Genomic DNA, 23,360 nt, shown 5'->3' with positions numbered 1-23,360 from the left:
CAATATACTATAAGAATCATTTCATATTTTCGTATTTCAAAAACATAAATCACTTTTCAACAGATATCTTTAAAATACTAGGCTACTGATAAAAAAAATCTGACTCTCTTACATATTCTTTCAATGATTTTTAACATGCCATCCCTTTCACATATTATTAGTATGAACATAAGTATGTTGTGGGAATTAAGCTAGATCTCTAAGGGTGATTCTGTCCACGATTCTGACATGAATTAGGAGGTGTCAGCACATGGGTATTGATGGCTGGTTACCTTTCTTCCAAACATATCAGAAAACATTTATAACTGTAAGTACAGGTGGTTGTCACTCCTATCTAGTTAAGATCAGCAGACCTGATTGTACAATCACTGTTAAGTGTCTGTTCTCCCAAATATAAGCATACCCTCCAGACCCCTTCCTTTCTACGCATCCTTCCTAACCTACTACTTTACATTTCCTTAGCTCTTTATGAAGTCCAGGTATATAGAACTCTTCATGGTTCATAGTTTAAACTTAAGCATTTTCCCAGGAATTCCTAATAACTCTGCAGCAATGAAACATGACTTTGATTTTTCATCCCCCTCAAGCCTTGTTCAATTCCATCAGAGTCAATTCAATGTCTACTGTTTCTAGATAGATTTTTCTGAATACTCAGTCCACCACACAATGTTCACAGAAATATTGCCTTTTGGTGTTTGGAACTGTCTAGTTTGTTTCATATTGCTTAAGTCTGTCGATTGTTAAAGCTGTAGCTTCTCTCTGAAGGAATATCAACTTGCTGAGAGTTAGAGTCCATGTTCATCTTTTCCTTTCAGGCTTGCCTTGAATGGGAAGTGTCTGATTTTTGGTGAAATTACATAAGCTTTTTAAGACTCAGTTTATCATAGATTGAGTAAAGAAAATACAACTTGCCCCCTCTTGATTTAAGGAATATTGTTTATAATTGATTGATTATGGCCTATTATGTACCAGGTTCTGTGCCATCTGAGAAAATTTCTGAAATAACTTAGACTGAAATTCATATTTGGTAAGATAATTATCTGGGTCTCCCATAGTAGCAACCACATCAAGATGATGAGTGGATAATTACTTCAGGAATTGTGAAGGATTTGAAGAATTAGATTGATAAATGCACAATTTAGTCAATTAGAAAGCATTTGGCCTCATAATATATTAAAATAATCATACTCCTTTCTTTTTTATAACATCACATTATATTTTAATTGTTTACACAATAACTCATGATTTGCCAAATTAATGAATAAGTGCATTTTAAGTGCTTGAAAGAAAAAATAGAAGTTCATTTTTAATGTGTAGAATTATCATTTAACTGTTTTGTAGAGTATTGTTTAAAGAGAGATGAAAATATAGAATGCATATTATCAATGTTAATTCAAAATAATACAGATACAGTGAGATTTTCATTTAGAATAGTCTTCTTAATGTCTAACTGTATTGTATTTGTTAGCAAAAATTATTTGGTGGCTACATACATCCCATCCCTGAATCTGCCCCCGAACCCTGGCCCAAATTCTTGGTCCATTGCCTTACCATAGAGACTATACTATCAGTGTAGTCTTATATGTTAAAATCTAGGTGACTTTCCCTAAAACACCTTCCTTGCTGGTCCCCAAAATAGGCAGATCTAAATCTCACAATGCTTTATCCTTCATAGTTTCACCTCTCCTGGAGTCATATACAGATCATCAAATTAGTTCCTGAATTTTGCTGATAACCCAGTTTTGACTGAATTCTAATAGAAAAGGGAATGCTTAAATACAGATATAAGAAATATAAACTACAAATATGACTGTTCAGAAAATTAACAGGAAGTAGGAACATAGTTATCTGACATATTCTGGACTTAATGAGTTTTCCTTTTCAGGAAAAGTTTTCCTTTCCTTTTCTCTGTATTCATTGCTGAAATAAATCACTGACTTTAAGTTTTCTTTCCCTTTAAATTTGCCCAGGTCAGGGAAAAAAGTTATCACTGTCATGTTTTGAATTCCTTTATACAGTCGACACAATTATCCTATATGATTTGTATAAAAAGTATGTAACTATAGGAGGTGCTCTATTTTACCAAGTAGATGAGGCAATAGTTTTAACAGTTTATTGTGTGTAAATTATGGTGGAAGTTTTCTGATAAACATCAGTCAAGACACAAATAATGTTAAAATTGTTATTCTAATTATAAATTCTGAAGTTACATTATTGATTCCATGACAGTGTTTAGTTGTAGGTAGTTTTAATAAAACTTAAGAGATGCCCAACTTACCAGTTGTTTACTTTAAACTCAAGATGCAGGCAATGATTCACAACTACCATCGACTTAGAATCATCACCCAACAAATTCAATGAATAGGCATTAATATGTCTCACTATCAAATAATCTGAAGAACTCTTACCTGCTCTCTAAGATAAGGTGTCTAGTGGTTTCTACAGAAAATTCAAGAGTCTTTTCCCAGCTTATTGTTAATATTCAAGAGAAGAAGAAACCAGTATCTTCAACATTTAAATTGGTAACTGTTTTTCATCTCTTTCTAAATAATGCATTTATCACAATCTCTAGGGATAATGAAAACAAAGATAGTCTACAGTGCTTGTCTGATTTCCAAAATGCTTTACTGGGAAATATTTATCTTGCAGAAATTTATTGCAGTATCGTTGTGAGTTTGGAAATCCCCACTGGGATAATTTGAGGTGAAGCTGAACTTTGTTTTTTAACTATTCAAATATCTTAAGATAATTACATCAGTCAATTCATATTTAGCCTGGGCATATCTTCAGTCTAAGACCAGGTCATCTTCCATTTGGGTTTGGAAAAAAACATGATCTGGAAAGAAAACTCACAGTTCCCACCCCTCACAAAGAATTAGAAAGAGAAGGAAACTGAGTTTCAGGCATAAGGCAAATATTGTTTTTACTCTGATTTCCATTGAGTTAAGGATGCTCTGCCTCTCCTATTATCTGGTACAAACTCTTTTAAAACTTTAAACAATTTTTCATCTTTCCTTCTCAATGTCCTTGGCTGTTGATTTTTCTGTCAACAAGTCATCCAAGCAATTGCCTTATACAAACTCATCCCTGGGATGGAAGATATTCTCTAGTCTTTTTTTTTTTAAGATTTATTTATTTATTAAATAAGCACTGGGTACAGTAAGAAGCATGGGAGGGTGAGAGAATTCACCAGAGCCAGAGTGGGGAACAGAACAGGCAGACTGACTGAAATACACTGCTGAAGGGAGCAGCGGGCACAGCAGGATAGGTCTGTGCGCCATGTGGGACCCTCGCCAGGGGCCTGGGATCGAACCTACGCTGCAAAGTTTGCGGGCAGCTTCCCAGCCCAGTGCTCAACTGCTGCACCACTGGGGAGGCCCGATAGTCTCTAGTCTTTTTAATGAGTATGTATGTATTTTATAATTTATTTCCCTGTAACCTTATATTCCCTGACAAAATTTTCTTCAAGCTTCATGGATCAATTTCTCAAATTTATTTTGAGAAGCCACCAAACATTTTCTAATCCATTTTCATCAGTTTACATTCCCTCAGAACTGCATAAGGTTTTAGATTCTAGAAATACTGCCCAACTTTTGTTACTTTATATTATTGCTGTATTTTTATTATTGCCATTCTTGTGAGCATGAAGAACAATGAACAATGTTATTTTTTAAAGATTTATTTGTTTATGTATATAATAATGGGTACAGGCCAGAGGTGTGGAGGGTAAGATGATTCACCAGAGACAGAGTGGGGAGCAGAATAGGAAGATCTACTGAAATACACTGCTGAGGAGAGTAGCGGGCACAAGACAGCAGCGGTCTGCTGCGCCATGTGAGTTAGTTCCCTGGCTGCCCAGTGATCGCTCTTGTGCCATGCTGCGTTGGCTGTGGATAACTTCATAGTGCTGTGACTTAACCCCTTGGGCACCAGGGAGGCCCTCCCCTGTGGTTTTGATCTGCATTTCCTTAATGAATAATGATGATAAACTTCAATTGATGTGGTTATTGAACATTTGTTTATATTCTTTGGAGAAAATATCTGTTCAACTCTTTATCCATTTTGTTAATATATGATGCATTATTTAAAATGAGGTAACATTGTTTTATACCAATGTATATAATTTACAAATATAGGATTACACCCTTCAGGTGTATGTTACCACATCAAACCCACCAAGGTAACCATAGTCCTCCACCATAGTCCATCATGGACCACCCCCATTTTGCTCTGTTCCCTGTATTCCCCCCCTGAAGGGATACATGCACTCCTATGTTCATTGTGGGAGATATTTATAATAGCCAGACTATGGAAACCACCTAAGTGCCCAAAGACAGATGAGTGGATTACGAAGGTATGGTATATACACACAATGGAATACTACTCAGATATCAAAAAAATAGATAAAATTAAACTCCTGACTTTTGTGACAATGAATAGAACTGGAGAAGATTGTATGCTAAGTGAAATAAGGAAGAAGGAGAAAGACAAATGCATGTGGAATATAGAGAAATAAAGGATCAGATAAAGGCAAACAAATAGCAAACTCTTTGTCCATTTTTAATTGAATTTTGAGCTATTGAATTATAGTCTTTATACAGTCTATGGATTGTCTTTTCACTTTTTTGTGTCCTTTGACAAACAGAAGTTTTTAATTTTGGTAGAGCCCAAATACCCATTACTACTTTTGCTGCCAATGTTCTAACTCTTTTTAGGTAAGAATACATTGCCAAAGCCTAAATTAAGACTAACCTATATAACTCCAAGACTTTTACTTTTAGTATGGATATACATTCTTACACATATATATGCAATAATATCTAAAGAATCCAATACACAACTTTCAATATGGATAGGACATATACATAGAAGCTATATAATGCAGTGGAGTCTTTAAACAACACACACAAAAAAACAAAACTATATATATAACTTATATATCATGCATATTTGATATTCACATGTACATAACATATACTAGCTACATGTTATATAACATATGCATTCTATATAAACCAAATATATAAAATTTCTAAGACCTATATTTAACATACAAATCTGATATATCATATATAAATAATATATATTGTATATGTGAACCACACGTATATATAGCCTATATGTAACATATTTTATATTGTATATATGTGTGTGTGTGTCCTTCATGTGACTTCCAAACATTTTAAAACAGATACACATGATAAATTGAAAATGTGACTCCTTGCTTCTTCCATGTTATAGTTTTCTTGTGTAAGGATTACCTTAGTAGCTATAAAAGTAATTTTTGGGAGTAAAAACTAATTCTAATGGTATCTGCTACTATAGTGATTATTCTGTGGGATGCAAGAGAGCTTGGTATGTTAATTCTGTCATTTTGATATGTGCATGGAAGAACAATAAGAAATAGAAAACTTTAATATTTTTTCATATGACTGCTATAATATGTATGTCTTCTTTAGAAAAGTCTCTATTTAGTTTGTTAGTTTCTATTTAGCATTTCTGCCCAATTTTGATTGGATTATTTGTTTTCGTTTTGCTTATTTGTATGAGTTCTTTGTAGATCATGGATATTTGCCTCTTTTGGGATGTATGAAGTACAAATATTTTCTTCAATCAGTAGGTGTCGTTTTGTTTTAATTATAACACTTTTGTTGTGCAGAAGTTTTAGTTTGATTTAGTACCATTTGTTTATTTTTGTTTTTGTTTTCCTTTCCATTGTAGCTGAGTCTGCAAAGACATGCCTGAAGCTAATATGGTGGAATGTTTTGCACAACAAAGCAAAAATGGACAATTATAAATCAGAGACATACTGCAGGGGAGGATGAGGGAGAGAAATGGGATCAGAGGGAGGAAGGGAGGGAGGAGCACAGGGAACTGAGGTGATGGTGCACAGATGCATTGGTGAAGGAAACTCTATGGGGACTACACCTGAGGGGGTGGGGGGAAGCAAATATTGTTTAAAAATGAACAATGATATAAAAAATTAAAAAAAATAATCACATAAACCTGACTAAATAAATAGATTAATTATTTTGTTTCTTTTTGAAAAAAATAGAGTGGAATATTTTGTCTATGTTCAAGTCTTACATTCAGGTCTTTAATTCACTTTGAGATAATTTTTGAGTATGGTGTGAGATAGTGGGATAGTTTCATTATTTTGCATGTTCCTGTCAAATTTCCCCACATCATGTATTGTAGACACTTTACTTTTTCTGTTGCATTCTCTTGGATCCTTTCTCATACATTAACTTACTGTATATGTATGAATTTATTTCTGGGATTCATTTAGATTCCATAGGTCTATGTATCAAGTTTTATTCCAATGCCATATTTTTCAATCACAATAGCTTTGTCATATAGTTTGAGTGTGAGAGTATGAAAGTTCTGTTGTTCTTTTTTGTCAGTTTTTTTTTTTTTTCTCACTATATAGGGTCTTTGGTTCATCACAAATTTAATCAATGATTGCTCTATCTCTTTGAAGAATACCATTGAAAGTTTGATAAGGAGTGCATAATTGTATCTATATATTGCTTTGGGTAAACACTATTTTGACAGTGCTAATTCTTCCAATCCATGGGCAGGGAATATTTTTCCCTTTCTTTCTTTCTTTCTTTCTTTCTTTCTTTCTTTCTTTCTTTCTTTCTTTCTTTCTTTCTTTCTTTCTTTCTTTCATTTTTAAAAATAATTTGGCATAATTTTCATTATATAAATCTTTTTCTTCCTTTGTTAAATTTATTCTAATCATTTGACTATGCCTGATGAAATTGGTTTTTATTTATTTCTCTTCCAATTTGTTCTTTGCATATAAAAATATAACATATTTTTAATTTTGATTTTGCTGTCTGCTACATCACTGCACTGATTTATTCTTTGTAATAGTTTTGAAGTGGAACCATTAGATTTTCTATGTATATTATCATGTATTCTGCAAATAGTGAGTCTTTCCTTTATAGTTTGTATTCCTTTTACAACTTTCTTTTTTTTTTTTTTAATAGAGGCATGCTTTATTTATTTGTTTGCTGGTTTGTTTGTTTGTTTTGTTTATACATGCACTGGGTACAGTCAGAAGTGCGGGAGGGAGGGTGAGAGAATTCACCAGAGCCAGAGCGGGGAGCAGAGCAGGCAGAAGGACCGAAGTACACTGCTGAGGGGAGCAGCGGGCGGCAGGAGAGGTCTGCGCGCCATGTGGGACCCTCCTCCGGTGGCCGGGGAGCAGCCGGGGATCAAACCGGCGCCGCAGAGGCCGCGCGCAGTTTCGCAACCCAGCGCTCAACCGCTGCGCCACCGGGGAGGCCCTACAACTTTCTTTTGAATAACAGCTCTAGCTAGAATTTTCCACATTATGTTGAATAGTAAAAAGTAGACATTGCTGTTATATACAGCATTTTAGAGGAAAAAACAGTTTTTCACCATTGAGAATAATGTTAGGTGAGAATTTGTCATATATGTCCTTTATTATGCTGAGATATGTTTCTCCTATGCCCCATTTTTATAGAATTTTTGTCATAAATGGTAGAGAAGACCCAACGGCTTATGTTAGAGAATTATGTTTGCCATAGTGGTTTTGTTATAGGACAGGGAGAGGGGCAGCCCAAACCCCGCAAACCTGCCTATTCTAAATGGGTTCTTCCATCCGCCGCATCAACACAAAACACATGAGACTAATGGGAAGGATCTTTAATAAAACTAGGAAACAATACAGGTAAGGCAAAGAGTCTAGTTTCTAAATGAAGCACCCAAAGTTACCCGTCCCCTCGTGGGTAAAAGTCCATCCATATGGGATCGGTCCAGAACAAGGCCCCAAAGCCTGCTACAAGTCTAAAGCATCTTCCAGTGGGGACCCACAGAAAAGGGTCACAAACAACTGGACAAGCCCAGAAGGAAAAGAGCAAAATCAACATCAAGATAAAAGCTGCCATTGTCACCTCCCCACAGGTCTCACCCACAACTGTGTCACCCAGTCCACGACCAAAAGACAAGCGCAGTTTCTTTACATGTCTCTAGGCTCCATGCGCCTCCTCCAGGTCTCCTGGCTCCATCCTGCTTCCTTCCTTAGTCTCTTCTTCAGCTTTTCCTCTTCCTGCTCAGCTCCACCCTCCCTTGGGAGGGGCAGGGAAACTCCCCCTTTCCTGGGCACCACCCTGTTACAGTTTGTATTATGTGATAACATTTATCTGAAAGGGTATGAATCTATACATATACAATGTTGTAAACTAATGTTACCTCAATAAAAAAATAGCATAATAAATATATGGAAAACTTTATTTAAGACTCCCCCCATTTTTATTAATAAAAATGACAGTCGAGGGCCTCCCCTGGTGGTGCAGCTGTTGAGTGCTGGGCTGCGAGGCTGCCTGTAGCCTCTGCAGCGCTGTTTAGTTCCCCGGCCGCCGGCGAGGGTCCCACAAAAAAAAAAAAATAAATAAAAATGACCATTGATTTCTCTTTATATTTTACCTTATAACTGTGAAAAGAGAATCTGAAAAGTGCTAGGGTATAATTGTGCTAAAAATGATTTCTCTAAAAGTGTTTACTTTTCTAGAAAGTAAAAAAGTAATGAAACTTACATGTGTCTTAATATCAAATTTAAAATAAATGATGAAAACCAAAAAATTGAATGTCTTACCTCGTGAGGGAACAAGCAAAAAAACTGTTATAGCAGTTTCCTTCTGCTTTTTTTTTTGTGTGTGTGTGTGTTAGAGTATTTGGGGGACATTTTCATTATTTGGTAGATTATGACTCCTATTTAACACCTTTTGTACCTCCACACCATTAATAGTAGCACTGTATAGATCCAGATTTTTTAAATAAATTTATACATGAATTTGAGTGTTTTTTGTGTGACTTCTAGCTTAAGATGCTTTCTTCCATAAGTATAGAGAAATGAAGTGTTTGTGTTTATTCACACATACCTGTATATGTATTATCAGTATAAACTGCTCTCTATATAAATTCTGTCCAGTTGGGAGGTTTTGATATGAAATGCGAGTGTGCATGTACCTTTCTTCTATCTTGTTCTTAGATGATCCTTGACTTTCTCATATACTTCTTTTAATTTGTAACTGTAGGGTACTATCCTCTTTCTCTTCTCTTTTCATTTAGAAAGTATTTTCCTTTAATTAATCACCACAAATTCCATTCAACTGTTAGGCTGCTGCTGCTGCTTTTATTTTTTTTTTTCCCCCCTGTAGTGCTGATTCCTATCAGGTTCTGATTCTCTTTTCTTCTTTTGTTATGTAAGTAAAACATTATTATTGATTTTACCTGTTTTAGACCATTAAGATAATCAGTTTCTTTTTTCTCTTTGCCAAACCATTTTTTTTCAAATATCTTCATTATATACCTATAGAATTATGGCAATTTTAAGTCTAGAGATTGATTTTATTTTTTGCTTTTGATAAATATTTTCTAGTTTAGTGGGATACTTGTCGTTCTTAAGGTATCTCCCTCATAGTAATGTAAAAAAGCATGGGTTATTTCTTTGCTTTCTTTGTTCTGAATTGTGATAGAAAAAAAATGGTTGCAAATTAAAGCTGTTGTTATTATTGCAAGACCTTTCTTAGGCTTTAGAGTAGAATGTTTTATATATTTTCATTTTATTAATATCAATAAGTGATATCATAGATTGCAAATATCTCTGAATGAAAGGGAGGTAGAATGAATGAGCTTCAAGTTATATTCAAACTAAGAACATATTGTTTTCTATTTGCTCCTCTGTTACTTTTTTGTTTTCATTATATAGACCAGAGGCTTTTATTTTTATTTTTCACACATATGAATGAATTCCTATCAAATTCATAGGGAACTGTTTCCAGCAGCTCACAAGGTAAGCTTCTCCAGTGGAGCGGGCTGGAGCTTCAGCTGAACCCAATTACCTTTCTTTCTCGCTTTTTTTCTGGTCATTTTCTTTCGCACGTTTCAGGACGCTGTCTCGGCTCTGACAGCGCATAATGTGCTCATTAAGGGCATTAACTCTCCTTGAAGAATCTTCCTCTTTACTTGTTTGTTTACAACGATGCCAGCTGCATGCTGGGTAACCCCTTTCTCTTAATTTTTTAAAGAAATATACGGAGGCTTCAGTCTCTTTTAAAATACGGTATCGCCCTGCCATCTAGTGGTCATGTTTTGGTGTCACTTATAATGAAAAGAGAAATATTCTGCTACATTTTGCAGAGGAATTTTGTACTATTGGAACGTATGAGAAAAAATAACATGACCAATTTCTACATAATTTGGTTGTGATGAGACAGAAAATAGCAATGTTGTAGAAAGTAAAACCAACATTTTTTTTCTTGTTCTTGTTTATGTTATGTTATGTTAAATGTAGAGTACATTTAAATCAAATAGAAACAAGCAAAGTATTTCCTCTGTGTAATAAGAAATAACTGCACCGGAACTTAATAAAACCGTATTAGATTTATATTACCCCTTCAGTATTTTATGAAGTATGTGTCAGTCTGGAGACCTATATCAGGGAAAGAAGAAGAAAATTTTCTGAAATCACATTTTGAGACTTATTTTAGATACAGAGCACTAGTCTTGGCATTACGCTGTATTTTAATTAATATTTTCTGTCTATATATATCTCTATCTACATCTATAAATAAATATCTACATATCTTTATATCATTACTGGTTTGGGGAGTATTTTGATTTAAATTTCCTATTTCTTATAGTATGAGTTCTTATACTCATATAATTATATATGCTTACATGAAAGATTTCCTCATTGTAGTTATAAATTTACAAAACTCTCATTGAACCAAATCCTTGTTGGCTAGGAAGTTTATAGAGTATACCAGTTTAATTACTATAATTAGCTAATCTTATTTGGCAGACAGTAAAGCCAGTCTGGTAAATATATATAAATTCTGGGTTTTGAGACAATAAAGATAAATTAAAAACAACAGAATATTCCTAGAACACCAAAAATGAATTGATCTTATAAGAACTCTATACCAAAATGAGGATTAGTCACAGAACAAGGGTATCTGCATTCTTCCTCAAGAACCACTCACTTCCTTTCACTTCAAATTTCTGTCTTTCAGTCCCTTCTTATGTCCTGGCCCTGAAACTGATTACTACAGGGACTCTCAGAGTGACTCCTCTGACCCTGTTTTGATTTTCCTGTGGCAATTATTGGAATAATTCTCTCTCCTGAAGACACAAAAAACAAAGGGGAGCCTTAGTGCACCTTATAGCCTTGAAATATTTGAGGATGTTGGCCGAACTCCCTTATGGTTTTCTTCTCTATTACAGAAATCTTCAGACCCTTGATTGGTTTATCCAATCAAACTATCCTCTAGTTTCTCATTGTTAATTATATGACATTGTAGGTACCTGCACAATTGTTAATAGCTATTAGGGGCCATTAGCATACCCACAATAAGACATTGTAGAAAAATACTCTCTTCCAAATGAATATGAGAGTGGGAGCTATCATTTTCTGTCTACATAATCTTTTAAAGCAGCCAAATTGAGTTGCAACTTAATATTAGAACTGAATCAATTATATTCAGAATACCTACACATTTTTACAGGCATAGCCTCTTGGTTATTGCATACTTGTCCATTGACATGGAACCTAGTATAAGTTTCAACAGCTCACACTGATCCCAGTCACATTTCCTTATTGATTTGATACCTCTGATTCTCCTTTATTTAATATGACTGCCTACATAAATGCTACTATTTAATGATAGAATCATGCACAAATTCTTAACTTGGCTCAAATTATCTTCAATGCTTAAAGAAACTTTTGTGTTTCTTTCCTTGTCCTGCAATCCCATCTTGAGATTACTGTCTAGAAAAAGATCAAAAATCTTACAATGATTTTACTAATCATTTTACTAATCATTAAAATCTTAGCTGTTATTTGTTTCAACTTCTGAGAAGTACCCCTAATGCACTCAATGTCAGAAACTTAACATAAGACACAAAACAAAAACTTTATGTAAACTGACGATGCAGAAGAATATACAACATCCTTGAAAACAAATATGTTTCTAACACTATATTGTAATACATGATAATTATTAGCATTTTTATACGCCACAATTTGGCATAAACTGATGTTCCTGTATTACTCTAAGGGAATGTCTGTCTAATATTGTTACAGGGCAGGGAGGGGGCAGCCCAGACCCCACAAACCTGCCTGCTTTAAATAGGTTCTGCCATCTGCCACATTAACACAAAACATATGAGACTTAAATGGGAAGGGACTTTAATACAATTAGGAAACAATACAGGAAAGGCAAAGAATATAGTTTCTAAATCAAGCACCCAAAGTTACCCATCCCCTCGTGGGTAAAAGTCCACCCAAGCAGCATTGGCCCAGAACAAGGCCCCAAAGCCTGTCACAAATCTAAAGCATCTTCCAGTGGGGACCCAAAGAAAAGGATCAGAAACAACCAGCCAAGTTTGGAAGGAAAACAGCACAATCAAAATCAAGACAAAAACCGCCATTGTCACCTCCCCACAGGCCTCTCACCCACATGTTTCACCTATTCCATGACCAAAAAGCAAGTGTACTTTCTTCACCTGTTTCTCAGCTCCATTTGCTTCACCAGGTCTCCTTCTGGCTCTCCATTTTGCTTCCTTCCTTCCTCAGTCTCCTCTGTAACTTCTTCTCCTCCCTGCTCAGCTCCACCCCCCCTTTTGCATGGAGCAGGAAACCTGGAACCTCCCCCTTTTCTGGGGACCACCCTGTTACAATATCTGGAAATAACTTTGGACTATGAGCAATCAAAAAAATGAATTTCTATTTCATGTGTTGACCAAGTATAAACCACAATCCAAATTTGGTGTGTTGTCTTTTTTTTTTTTAAGATTTATTTATTTATGCATGCAAGAGCTGGGTGCAGGCTAGAGGTGCAGGAAGGTGAGAGGATTCACCAGAGACAGAGTGGGGATCAGAACAGGCAGATCTACTGAAATACACTGCTGAGGGGTGCAGCGGGTGAGACAGGAGAGGTCTGCTGTGCCATGTGCATCAGTTCCCTGGCTGGGGACTAACACTGCAGTGGCTGCTGAGAACTTCATAGTGCTGAGACTTAACACCTTGTGCTACCAGGGAGGTCTTGGTGTGTTGTCTTTTTACAAATAAAATTTTATTGGAGCAGAGTCATGCATATTGGTTTATATACTGCTTATAGCTGCTCTCATGCTACAATTGCAGAATTAAATAGTTGGGATTCAGACTATCTGGCCATGAAGCCTGAATTATCTACTGTATCACTCTTCACAGAAAAGTTTACTGATACTTGTTCTATGAAATCACATCATAGAGGTAGACTATGTTCATATATTAAAATATGGCAGCTTCAAAAATAATAAATATTTTATCTTTTCAATAAACCTAGATGAAAGGGTTTGGCATGGTAAAGAAAAGGAAAGTCAGGCTAAGTTTCTTACAGGCAAGAAATTTATTGTGCTCATGGGTGAGGTTCACCAACCCCTGCGGGGGTCAGAGAAGTTGCACCCATTGGGGGATAAGGGCAACCTTTTATAGGCCAAGGTCTGGCCTTGAAGAGAGGTGAAGAATGCTGAGTCGAAGTTACTTTTCAAAGAACTTTTTCTCTCAGAACCGGTTGTTCTTTCAACACTGCTTATCAGGACCCATGCAAACCAAGCAGAGCCGGCTCCTGGGATGCAGGTGGCAGCAGTTTCAAGATCCCCCTCCTCTATCCCATCTCTGCCCTGGCCTCGGCCTTACACTAGATTATAAACTATAAATTGAGTACCTCATGGTTTTCAGTTTTAATGATAAATACAAGCATTGAATAGTACTGTGCTCTTTATTGGAAGTGAAATGCAAATTGTATTATTTTAAGAAAATAATTTTTCATAGCAAATGAAGTTCACAATACAATGTTAAAATAAAGAAAGAATACCATACAACATAACCATGATGGAATATTTATTGTATAAATTTTATGTACAGATGCACACTGATATATTTAAAGAGGGAAAACCAGAAGTACCACAAAGATTAAAAAAAAAAAATTCTGGATAGTGCTCAGTAGCTGATTTGCCCTTTTTTTTTCCTTATCTGTCTAACAGTTATTTAAATACAAAATATATTATCTGGCTCAACATTTTTAAATGAAGAATAATGGATTGCATTTGATGATGAATTCATTCACCAATTTTAGAAGAAATTATATGCCACTGAAAATCAGATGGGACATGGCTTCATCTAATTGCTATATTTGGGCCTCCAGGGCACACTTCCATGCTATTCTCTAGGGTAACATCCCTAGAGTCTTGGGGACATATATGCCTGACATTTTCTAGTTAAGGTTCAGCTATTGGGTTTCTCTTTCTCTTTGCCTTCTCTGCATACATTTTTTAAAACATTGAGAAAATAGTTATTTCCTTTTAATATGTATTAAAATACACTTCAAATTCATTTCACTATTTTTTCAGAACTGTTATTAAGAAAAAAAGTTGAATTCTCTGTGGGAACTTTCCAGGAGTTCATTAATCTTAGCAAGGAAGCGCCCATAAATAAGTACATCAAATTCTTCTGACCGCAGGTGAGTAGATTCTATTCTGTTATATTTAATTTAGATGGAAAAATATGTGTTCCAATAATCTTTATAGGAAGCAAAGGCATGTTTGCTTCTAACTGTTAGGGTACTTAGTCCAGCAAACTGGTAGTGTTTGATTCCTTATCTTTTACTGAACTTTCTCTCTCAGTCTCTCAGAAATATTTTCTTTTTTTTTTTTCATTTTTTTCTTGATCACAATATTCTTATCCCTCTATCTGTAGAATCTTGAATTTTAATAACAAACAAGGGACATGTGCAGTAATACATGATTTGTAATTCAATGTATTATTCCTCAGAATAAAAAGAAAGAAAGAAAAGAAAAAAAAAAAACTAAGGATGAGTTCTATATTGTATAAGTTTACAGTTTCTAGAATGCCTCTTATGGTGCTGAGTGCATAGTGGAGATGCAGTGAGAAGGCCATGCTGGATCCATTGGGAAGGAGGGAAAGGTGTGCAGCATGCCCCTGAATGTGGCTGACACTTCTGGGCCTCTAAGGGGGATCTGTGCACTTGAACAAAGCCTGATGGTATAAATACACAATACAACAGGTGAAGTGAAAAGCTACCTTTGTGGAAAAGTTGTACAGGTAGGAATAAGCTGAATAGCCATCCCAAAGTATAGTTATCCTTGAAGCAACCACTTCACTTTCAATCCTGAGCTGCACAGACATAGCTATAATTCCTTTGGGATCTATACCACTTTCAGTGTGTTGAGGGAGGTTTCCCCATATCAACAAGTAATTCTTAGACACCAATAAGTTTCCTTCGATTCAATTCATTTCTGACACCATTCACTGGGAGTAGCTTCAGATTCCACAGGCTGAAGGTCAGTTTGAACCTTCCTCCTACCCACTTCAGATGTCAGTCACAAGCTCAGGTTGGTACCAACCCTGGCTATGGATCAGAGGGTCCCAGGATCCTCTTGTTGTGTTTAATTAATTAATTTATTTATTTTTTGTGCTAGCTTGGCTCATAGACCTCAAGAAACATTTATACATATTTGATTACCAGCTTATCATAAATAATAACAATGTAATCTGGTGGAGCTGAGAGAGGAGAAGATTTGGACAAAGCACAGGGAGCAGATAGACATGTGAAGAAGAAGCTATGTTTGCTTCTCAGCCATGGATTTGCACCAGACACTTGGGGACATGGAAGGGGACATTTGAAAGATATGAAAGAGATGTGGTTAAGAGACAAATGGGGAGGCTGATAATGGCATCCTTTATTTTGACTTATATTTTGATTTTGCTCCTTCCCTTCTAGATTTGTCTGGCTCCTTCCCCTTTCATATGGTTCCCCTCCAGGAGACTTACAGTGTGGCCAGCTTTGGGGCCTCAGTAGTCTGGCTTTGGACCAACCCTGTTTGGTTGGTCATTTACACACAAGGGGATGGGTAACTCTAGGTGTTTCATTGGGAAACTTTGTCTTTCTCTTCTTTCTACTGCACACTAATTCTATTAAAGTTCTTTGCTATTGAAGGTCTTATGCAGCAAGAGTATATTTTATCTTTATGTGGAGGATGGCAGAACCTATTTAGAGCATTCAAGGTTTGGGAGTCCTGGGGTGCCCCTCAGTTTGCCCTCTAGCAAAATGATGTAACAACTCAAGAAGGGAAAATGGGAGAGATTATAGGCCAAGGTATGGGAAGGACTGAGTCTCTGTGTCTCTCCAGACGTGCTGCTCTCCCAGCACCCACATTTTTATCAACACTGAAGCTCTCTGAACCTCATGCTTCCTGGATGGTCTCACTCATAGCAGGAATCTAGAAAACTTAAATAAGGGACCAGGAAAATGAATATAAGAAAGTGAAAATCAAAATCAACAAAAAACTATGAACCAGAGACACTTTTTGGGGGGTGGGGGGCGGGAGGGGAAGGATTGGGGTCAGAATGGGGCATTTGCAATTGTATGGGGGAATATAAAAATAAAATTTATTAAAAAAAATAAAATGTTATTAAAAATTCAATATAAGTAATCTCAAATATATATAATCAAAATTAAACCTAGTGCTTATGTTTATGTTTATCAAATCGCTGATGATAAACAATTTATTTTTTAAAGCTTAAAAAAAAAATACTGACTTTTGGTCATCAATTTTCAGCCACTCTCCCCTCTCAGGAGGTCTGGGTGTGGAACTGACAGTTTCTGCTCTTTAATCTTTAGGTAGGTTCCCCTGGCAAGAAGACCCCTCCTTAGGGAGGATCCAAAAGTCAAGTAATTACCATAACAAATGACTTTTATTTTTTTTATCACTTAAGAAATACCAAGGGTTTTAAGAATTCTGCCAGAAACAGGATAAGACCAATTAAGTGTTTATTATTAATCATAGTATCAAGCTCATATATTTATTTGTCCAATAAAGGTCATTGAATATATTCTCTTACTGTCCCAGTATAACAAAAATAATCTGAGCATTTTATAATTAAGATTTTTGCTAGTACAAATTTCTTTAATGATATTGTTGCAGAAATAAATTCTAACCTTTTACCCAGGCAGGGGAAGAACAAGCGGTACTTCAGGAATGGTGAGGACAGGAGAAGCTTTATTACTCATGGGGGATCCAGAGCTGGGATGCAGTTGCAGAATAGTTTCTAAAACTATTATAAAAACCCAGGCTATATGGGGCATCCCTGGTAGCGCAGTGGGTTGAGTGCAGCACTGTGAAGCTGTCCTCAGCCTCTGCAGCGTGGGTTCGATTCCCGGCTGGCCTAGGAGATTCCCATGTGGCTTGGCAGACCTCTTCTGTGCCGCCCGCTGCTCCCCTCAGCAGTGCTTTCGGTATTTCTGCTCCCCACTCTGTCTCTGGTGAATCCTCTCACCCTCCCATGCCTCTGACCTGTACCCCAGCTATTGTATAAATAAAAAATAAATCTTAAAAAAAAAAAAATAAAACAGGCTATGGATTTTCAATTTGATTCATTTATTATAATATACCTCCCAAATCCAGATTTAATGAGATTCAACAAAAGTGAATCTTACAGATTAGATTGTAGCTTGATAGACTGTGGTTTTATATCCATGAGAATGTTCAAATTCCTCTTTGTTTACAAATTTTCTATATTTTTGAATTTTAATTTTTTTTCATTCCTCATTGGCCACCCCATCAGAAAAAGGGTTTCGGCAGTTATTCTAAGAGATGTTTTTGTGTTGTATAATTTTCATTGATAATTAGCATGTTTTTCTTTCCTTTTCAAACACAGATTGTATAACCATGAATCTTGTAAGACTCTCTCCAAAACATTTCCGCGGAAGACAGTGTTAAGCCACTGAGTTTTCTGAATTTTGTAAAAGATCCTGTGGTAGGTGTCTATTTGAGAGAACATAGTTACCAGTGGAATTTTTGATCAAGCTTCCTAAAGATCCTATTAGGCAGTTATATCGATGTATCAGTACAGAATTGTCTGATGACAAGTTTTTTCCCCCAAAGAAATTTACTATTATCTTTCTATTTACACATAGGAAGTAAGTAATCAATCTTCCCAGAATGACCACATATAACTGCCACATTTCACTGGTCTTCTAATTTTGTTCTATGCCTCCTTGGTTCTCATGCAATCATATTTTTTTCATGAGGTATTTAATGCTCTAAGTATCACATGTGTTTATACAGAGTAATATTTTTTAAATATTTATTTATTTATGCATACAAGAACTGGGGTACAGGCCTCAGGTGTGGAGGTAGCGGTGAGAGGATTCACCAGAGACAGAGTGGGGAACAGACAGGCAGATGGACTGAAGTACACTGCTGAGGGTTGCAGCAGGCGAGACTGGAGAGGTCTGCTGCGCCATGTGGGTAGCTCCCTGGCTGGGGATCAAACTCGTGCTACAGTGGCTGGGATTGCTTCATAGGTTGCATTTTAACACCTTGTGCCACCAGGGAGGCCCCAAAGTAATATTATTGATAAGAACAATGTTTTTCTTGTTTTCTAGATGAGGACACTAAAGTTCTGAAGAATAATTAACTGCCAACATCATAAAGTCACAATTGTTGGTGAGACTCTAAAGTAAAGCAGAATATTCAGGAGTGCATTTACTACTTTACTACTTTTGCCTTTACTACTTTACATTCAGTGGTTCTGAGTGCCTCTAAGCTCACACTCCCCATTCTTCTGTTCAGTTCTCATGTATTTTCCTTTATTTACTTTTGTACATCAAGAGTTATGGTATTGGATGAGGGAAATCAGAGCTCAGTGACCAGTTTCATTCTCCTGGGTTTCTCAGAATATCCACACTTGCAGGCACCCCTCTTCCTGGTCTTCTTGGCCATCTACACAGTCACTGTGGTAGGGAACTTAGGCATAATTCTGGTTGTTAGGATCAACCCCAAGCTCCAAACACCTATGTACTTCTTCCTCAGCCATCTTTCCTTTTTGGACATCTGTTATTCCAGTGTATTTACACCCAAACTGCTAGAAATCTTGGTTGTAGAAGATAGATCCATCTCCTTCAAGGGTTGCATGATACAATTTTTCTTTATCTGTGCATTTGTGATTACAGAAATGTTCATGCTGGCAGTGATGGCTTATGACCGATTTGTGGCCGTCTGTAACCCCCTGCTCTATACAATAGCTATGTCCCGTAGGCTCTGTGCCCTCTTGGTAGCTGGGACCTACACGTGGGGTGGATTGTGTTCCTTAACAATCACATACTCTCTTTTGGTGCAATCCTACTGTGGTCCAAACCTCATAAATCACTTTGGCTGTGAGTATTCAGCCATCCTTTCTCTCTCCTGTTCTGACCCCTCCTTCAGTCAGGTAACATGCCTTATCATATCTACATTCAATGAGACCAGTAGCCTCCTGATTATCCTCGCCTCCTATGTTTTCATCGTCATTACAATCATCAAGATGCCTTCCACGGGTGGACTCCGAAAAGCCTTCTCTACCTGTGCCTCCCATCTGACAGCCATCACCATTTTCCATGGGATCATCCTTCTTCTGTACTGTGTACCCAATTCTAAAAGCTCATGGCTCTTCATCAAAGTGGCCACTGTGTTTTTTACTGTCATGATCCCCATGCTCAACCCCCTTATATACAGCCTGAGAAACAAAGATGTGAAAGATACAGTCAGGGGTTTCATCAATTCCAAACTGCTAGCTAAGTCAAGATGATTCAAGTGAACAAGAACTGGAGTATAGGCCAGAAGTGTGGGGGCAGTGAGAGGATTCACCAGAGACAGAGCGGGGAACAGAACAGGCAGACTGACCAGAATACACTGCTGAGGGGAGCAGCGGGTGAGTCAGGAGAGGTCTGCTGTGCCATGTATGTAGCTCCCTGGCCTGGGATCCAACTCGTGCTATAGTGGCTGCAGATAGCTTCATAGGTTGTGTCTTAACACCTTGTACCACCAGGGAGGCCCAATTTTCATGTATCTTGCTGATATTGGTTCCCCTTCTTTTAAGTAAACATATGGTTATACTTTAAGTCATTTACATTTTGCACATTCTGTGTTTTATGATTTTCTGTGGATTAATAGAGAAATAATACATTCTGAATTACTTCATCTTAACTGACTTTGGAAAGAAATGCATATCAAAATCTCCCAGTTATACATTAAGGAAAAAGGAATATATATTTAAAAACTCATTATTAATCTTGAAGTATGTTGCAAAAACAAATGACAATTGCCTTTACTGCCTTTACAAATGAAAATTGTACCCATGTTCTCTAACTACACTTCTAAGACGGTTCTAGAAAATAATAACTCTGTGTTCCCCTTAAAGCTTTATTTCATTTCCAGTAAAATGAAAACCTTACAATTTGCATCATGAAAAATATTACTAGACTTTAGGGAGCCAGAGGCTGAAAATATTGGCTGGGATTTTATGCATTGCTTATTTTTTGAGTATTAATGTAATATATCTTAGTTCCATAAAAGGTATAGAAAATAATACTGTGTACAAAGGAACAGATACATTTATTTCTACCAAAACCTGTATCTATTACTCAAACAAGCACCAGATCCATAAGATGTCCTTCTTTCAAAGTAAAAGTGAGCTTTTAATTGACATTCAAATAGAACAGTTATTCTACTTAATTGCTCAGGATCCAATTAAATGAAAATAAAGTAATGCAAGCAATTACATTAAATGAATCCATATTAGAAAACTAGGCCAAAAAAAGTCATGCAACTTAAATCTAAGGAATTGTGGCATCAATGAAATTGAGTCAGGCTGGAAAGCAAGAAATCAAATGTTCTTTTACTGAGAGGAGAGCGAGAAAAAGTTCGTTTTCCCAGGTCGCACGTGCTCAGAGCCCGCCCTTGTAACGGTGAACGGAACCTGCCAGTGACCCGCCATCTTCGGGGTCTCCCGGAGGGATATTCCTCTTTCTCCGGGGACCTGCTGTCCCGGGACACCCCTGCTACCTCCCCGCCTCTGTGAGCTCTGCGTGGAGAAGCAGCAGCAAAAGTTGCCCGTCGGGGAGCCTGGAAGGTGAACGGGACGTTAGCCAGTGTTCGTCTGATGGGGTTATTTTCCTTCCTGCGCTGGGGGCGCATTCCCTCACCCCGATGGACACCGTCCGACCTTCTTCCTGAGCTTGCTTTTCATAGAAGACAATCCCTTTTTTTTTTTTTTTTTTTGATAGAAGAAGGTGTTTCTCTCCAATTCTTTCTCCATGCTATTGGCCATCTCCTTGTAGAGGGCGAGGCCATCAAGGCCTGTGCGGCCTCCTGTGCGGCTCCCGAGTCCTTCCAACGTGGGACTTTGCTCTCCACGCCTGGTAACGGCTCCTCCCCGGCCATGTTCTAAGCAGCCACCTGAACAGACTCCTGCTGTGACACCTTCACCAGCTGGGGTGCTGCAGAAACTTCTGAATCTCACTTCTGAGCTGAGAATTTTCAGACTCCAGAGATGCCTACCTCGTTTTGAGACTTTTTATTTGTCTGGTTGACCTCATTTGATTTTCCTCACCCAGATTTCTGGATAGTTCTTTCTTTTTCTCCTGCTTGTCTCTTAAAAGACACTTGTAAATTCTTACAAATGAGAAGCTTCAGCTCCTCCACAGACAGAGTGCCCAGGTTTTGTGCTCCTCCTGCTTCTCTCTTTTCCTCTCCTTCCAAGGAGCCGGACCTCGGTGGTGACAGCCTGATGGGCTTCGGGACGACAAGGGCCAGACACTGTCAGTGGCTCACTTTGTCTTTCAGCATCTGCTCCATCCCTGCGTGGGGGCACTCCCATAGATCTGCTTGTTCCTGCAGTTCCCTCACTGTCTTCTTTCCCCCTCCTTTCTTGACACAGCCACTCACACCTTGGCGAAGATGATCGTTTGCGTTCACACCAGCCATTGATTTCTTCTGAAGTTGTCGTCCTTGGTCCTGAGCTGTGTCCAGCGTGTTTTCGCAGCGGTCACTCGACATGGGTGGGCTTCTCCTGCACCTTCAAGGGGCTGCATCTGCACACAGGCCTGCAACCCCTGGTGAATGAAAACCAGGGGACTCGCTTTTCTGTCCTTTGTCAAGGACGTCTTCCATGTGCACAAGTGACAACCTGTTAAGATTTTGATTTAGTGCTACTGAGCGCATGGACTTGCAAGCTGGGTCACGGTGCTTCTATGCCAGGCCTCGCAGGCTCGTGTTCCTTGGTCCACTCTCCTCCTGGACTTGCTGGGCAGACTTCAACTGGGCCGGACAGCTTTTGGCCTGCCTTTCTCCTCTTCATTTCATCAAGCTGCTCTTCACTGCAAAAGCCACCAGCACTGCACAGAACAGTAACTCCCAGAGAAACCCTAGACTTGTCTCAAGGCTTCGACTCCGCCCACGGAGCTCTCCACAGCTGCTCCAGGATCTGCCAGGAGGACCCCAGGGTCAGGCATTAGGCCCTTCCTTGCTCCACAGGGCCCAGCAATTCTGCCTCAGGAACCAGTGTCCTGGAGAACTACTCCCGACTGCCGGGAAAACTGTAGAGCTCTTGGTCTCAAAAATAATGGAGTGCCAGGCCGCAGGGTAAACCATCATTTCGATGGGGGTGGGGAAGATTCTAGAATACAATACTCTGATCACTCTGCTCACTGCACACATGCAGGTGATATTACCTGTACAGCACAGGTACAGGTAGGGACAGGGAGAAGGCCGAGTGCAGCCTGAAGCTCTGGCCTCTCCTGGATCCACCTGGCCATGCCTCAAAGGCAGAGGTTCACCACTGCTCCTGCACGGTGGTCTCGGATGTTGGGGAGGGGAGGTGCAGAAGCTTACACTCACGGGGAGGCTCAGTCTCCTCATTGCAAGTTTCCTTCAGCCAGGGGAAGCCTGGGTCAGCTTACAAATGTCCCAGGGTGCTCTCTTTCCAGAGACTCCTTCTGTTCTGGTGTTTGGCCAATGCCAGTGGGCAGGGTGGTGCCCACTGACCAAGAGGGTCTCCCCAACTGACTAAGAGAAACTGGATTCTAAATGTGTGTACTAGGGGACATCAGTCACAAGCAGCAAGGGAGCCAGGAGCTGATTTAAGGACTAAGGGAAGCAAATGTGATGGCAGTGGGTGTTGACAAAGGTATCCTGAGGGTCAGGCTCTGCGGTCCCCTGAATATGAGGTTGGTAGCATCTGAACTGTCTCTGCCTCTTTAACCAGTTCTCCAGAAAGGATCCCCCGGCTGTGAATGCATTTCTTCACAGCATTCAGTCCTCCATTTACTCCTGAAAGTCCTGAGAGGGCCTAAGAAGGAGGAGAGGAGGAGGGGGCATTGTTCCAGGACTAACTCCTGGGTCTGTGTTCCCATAGAAAATTCAGTGGACCAGTGGCAAGTTCTCAAATTTTTAAGTCTGCTGGGTGAATTCTTTACTTGAATTGGTTACATATGTCTATGTTA

At 38.2% G+C, this 23,360-nt stretch overlaps 1 protein-coding gene across 1 annotated transcript; it reads left to right on the top strand.

Annotated features, from left to right (window-relative positions):
- Window positions 1–18,715: 18,715 nt before the first annotated feature.
- On the top strand, window positions 18,716–19,666 carry LOC311169917 (olfactory receptor 1165-like; the record flags this gene model as incomplete). The annotated part of the gene is made up of 1 exon (XM_084232183.1): window positions 18,716–19,666. One exon carries the CDS (start codon window positions 18,716–18,718, stop codon window positions 19,664–19,666), a length of 951 nt encoding a protein of 316 aa, XP_084088309.1.
- Window positions 19,667–23,360: the final 3,694 nt, after the last annotated feature.

Source organism: Talpa europaea, assembly GCF_964194135.1.
Source record: "Talpa europaea genome assembly, chromosome: 1".
NCBI classification, from domain to species: Eukaryota; Metazoa; Chordata; class Mammalia; order Eulipotyphla; family Talpidae; genus Talpa; species Talpa europaea.
Note: the sequence above shows the minus strand (reverse complement) of the source record. Positions and strands in the feature narration are given on the sequence as shown.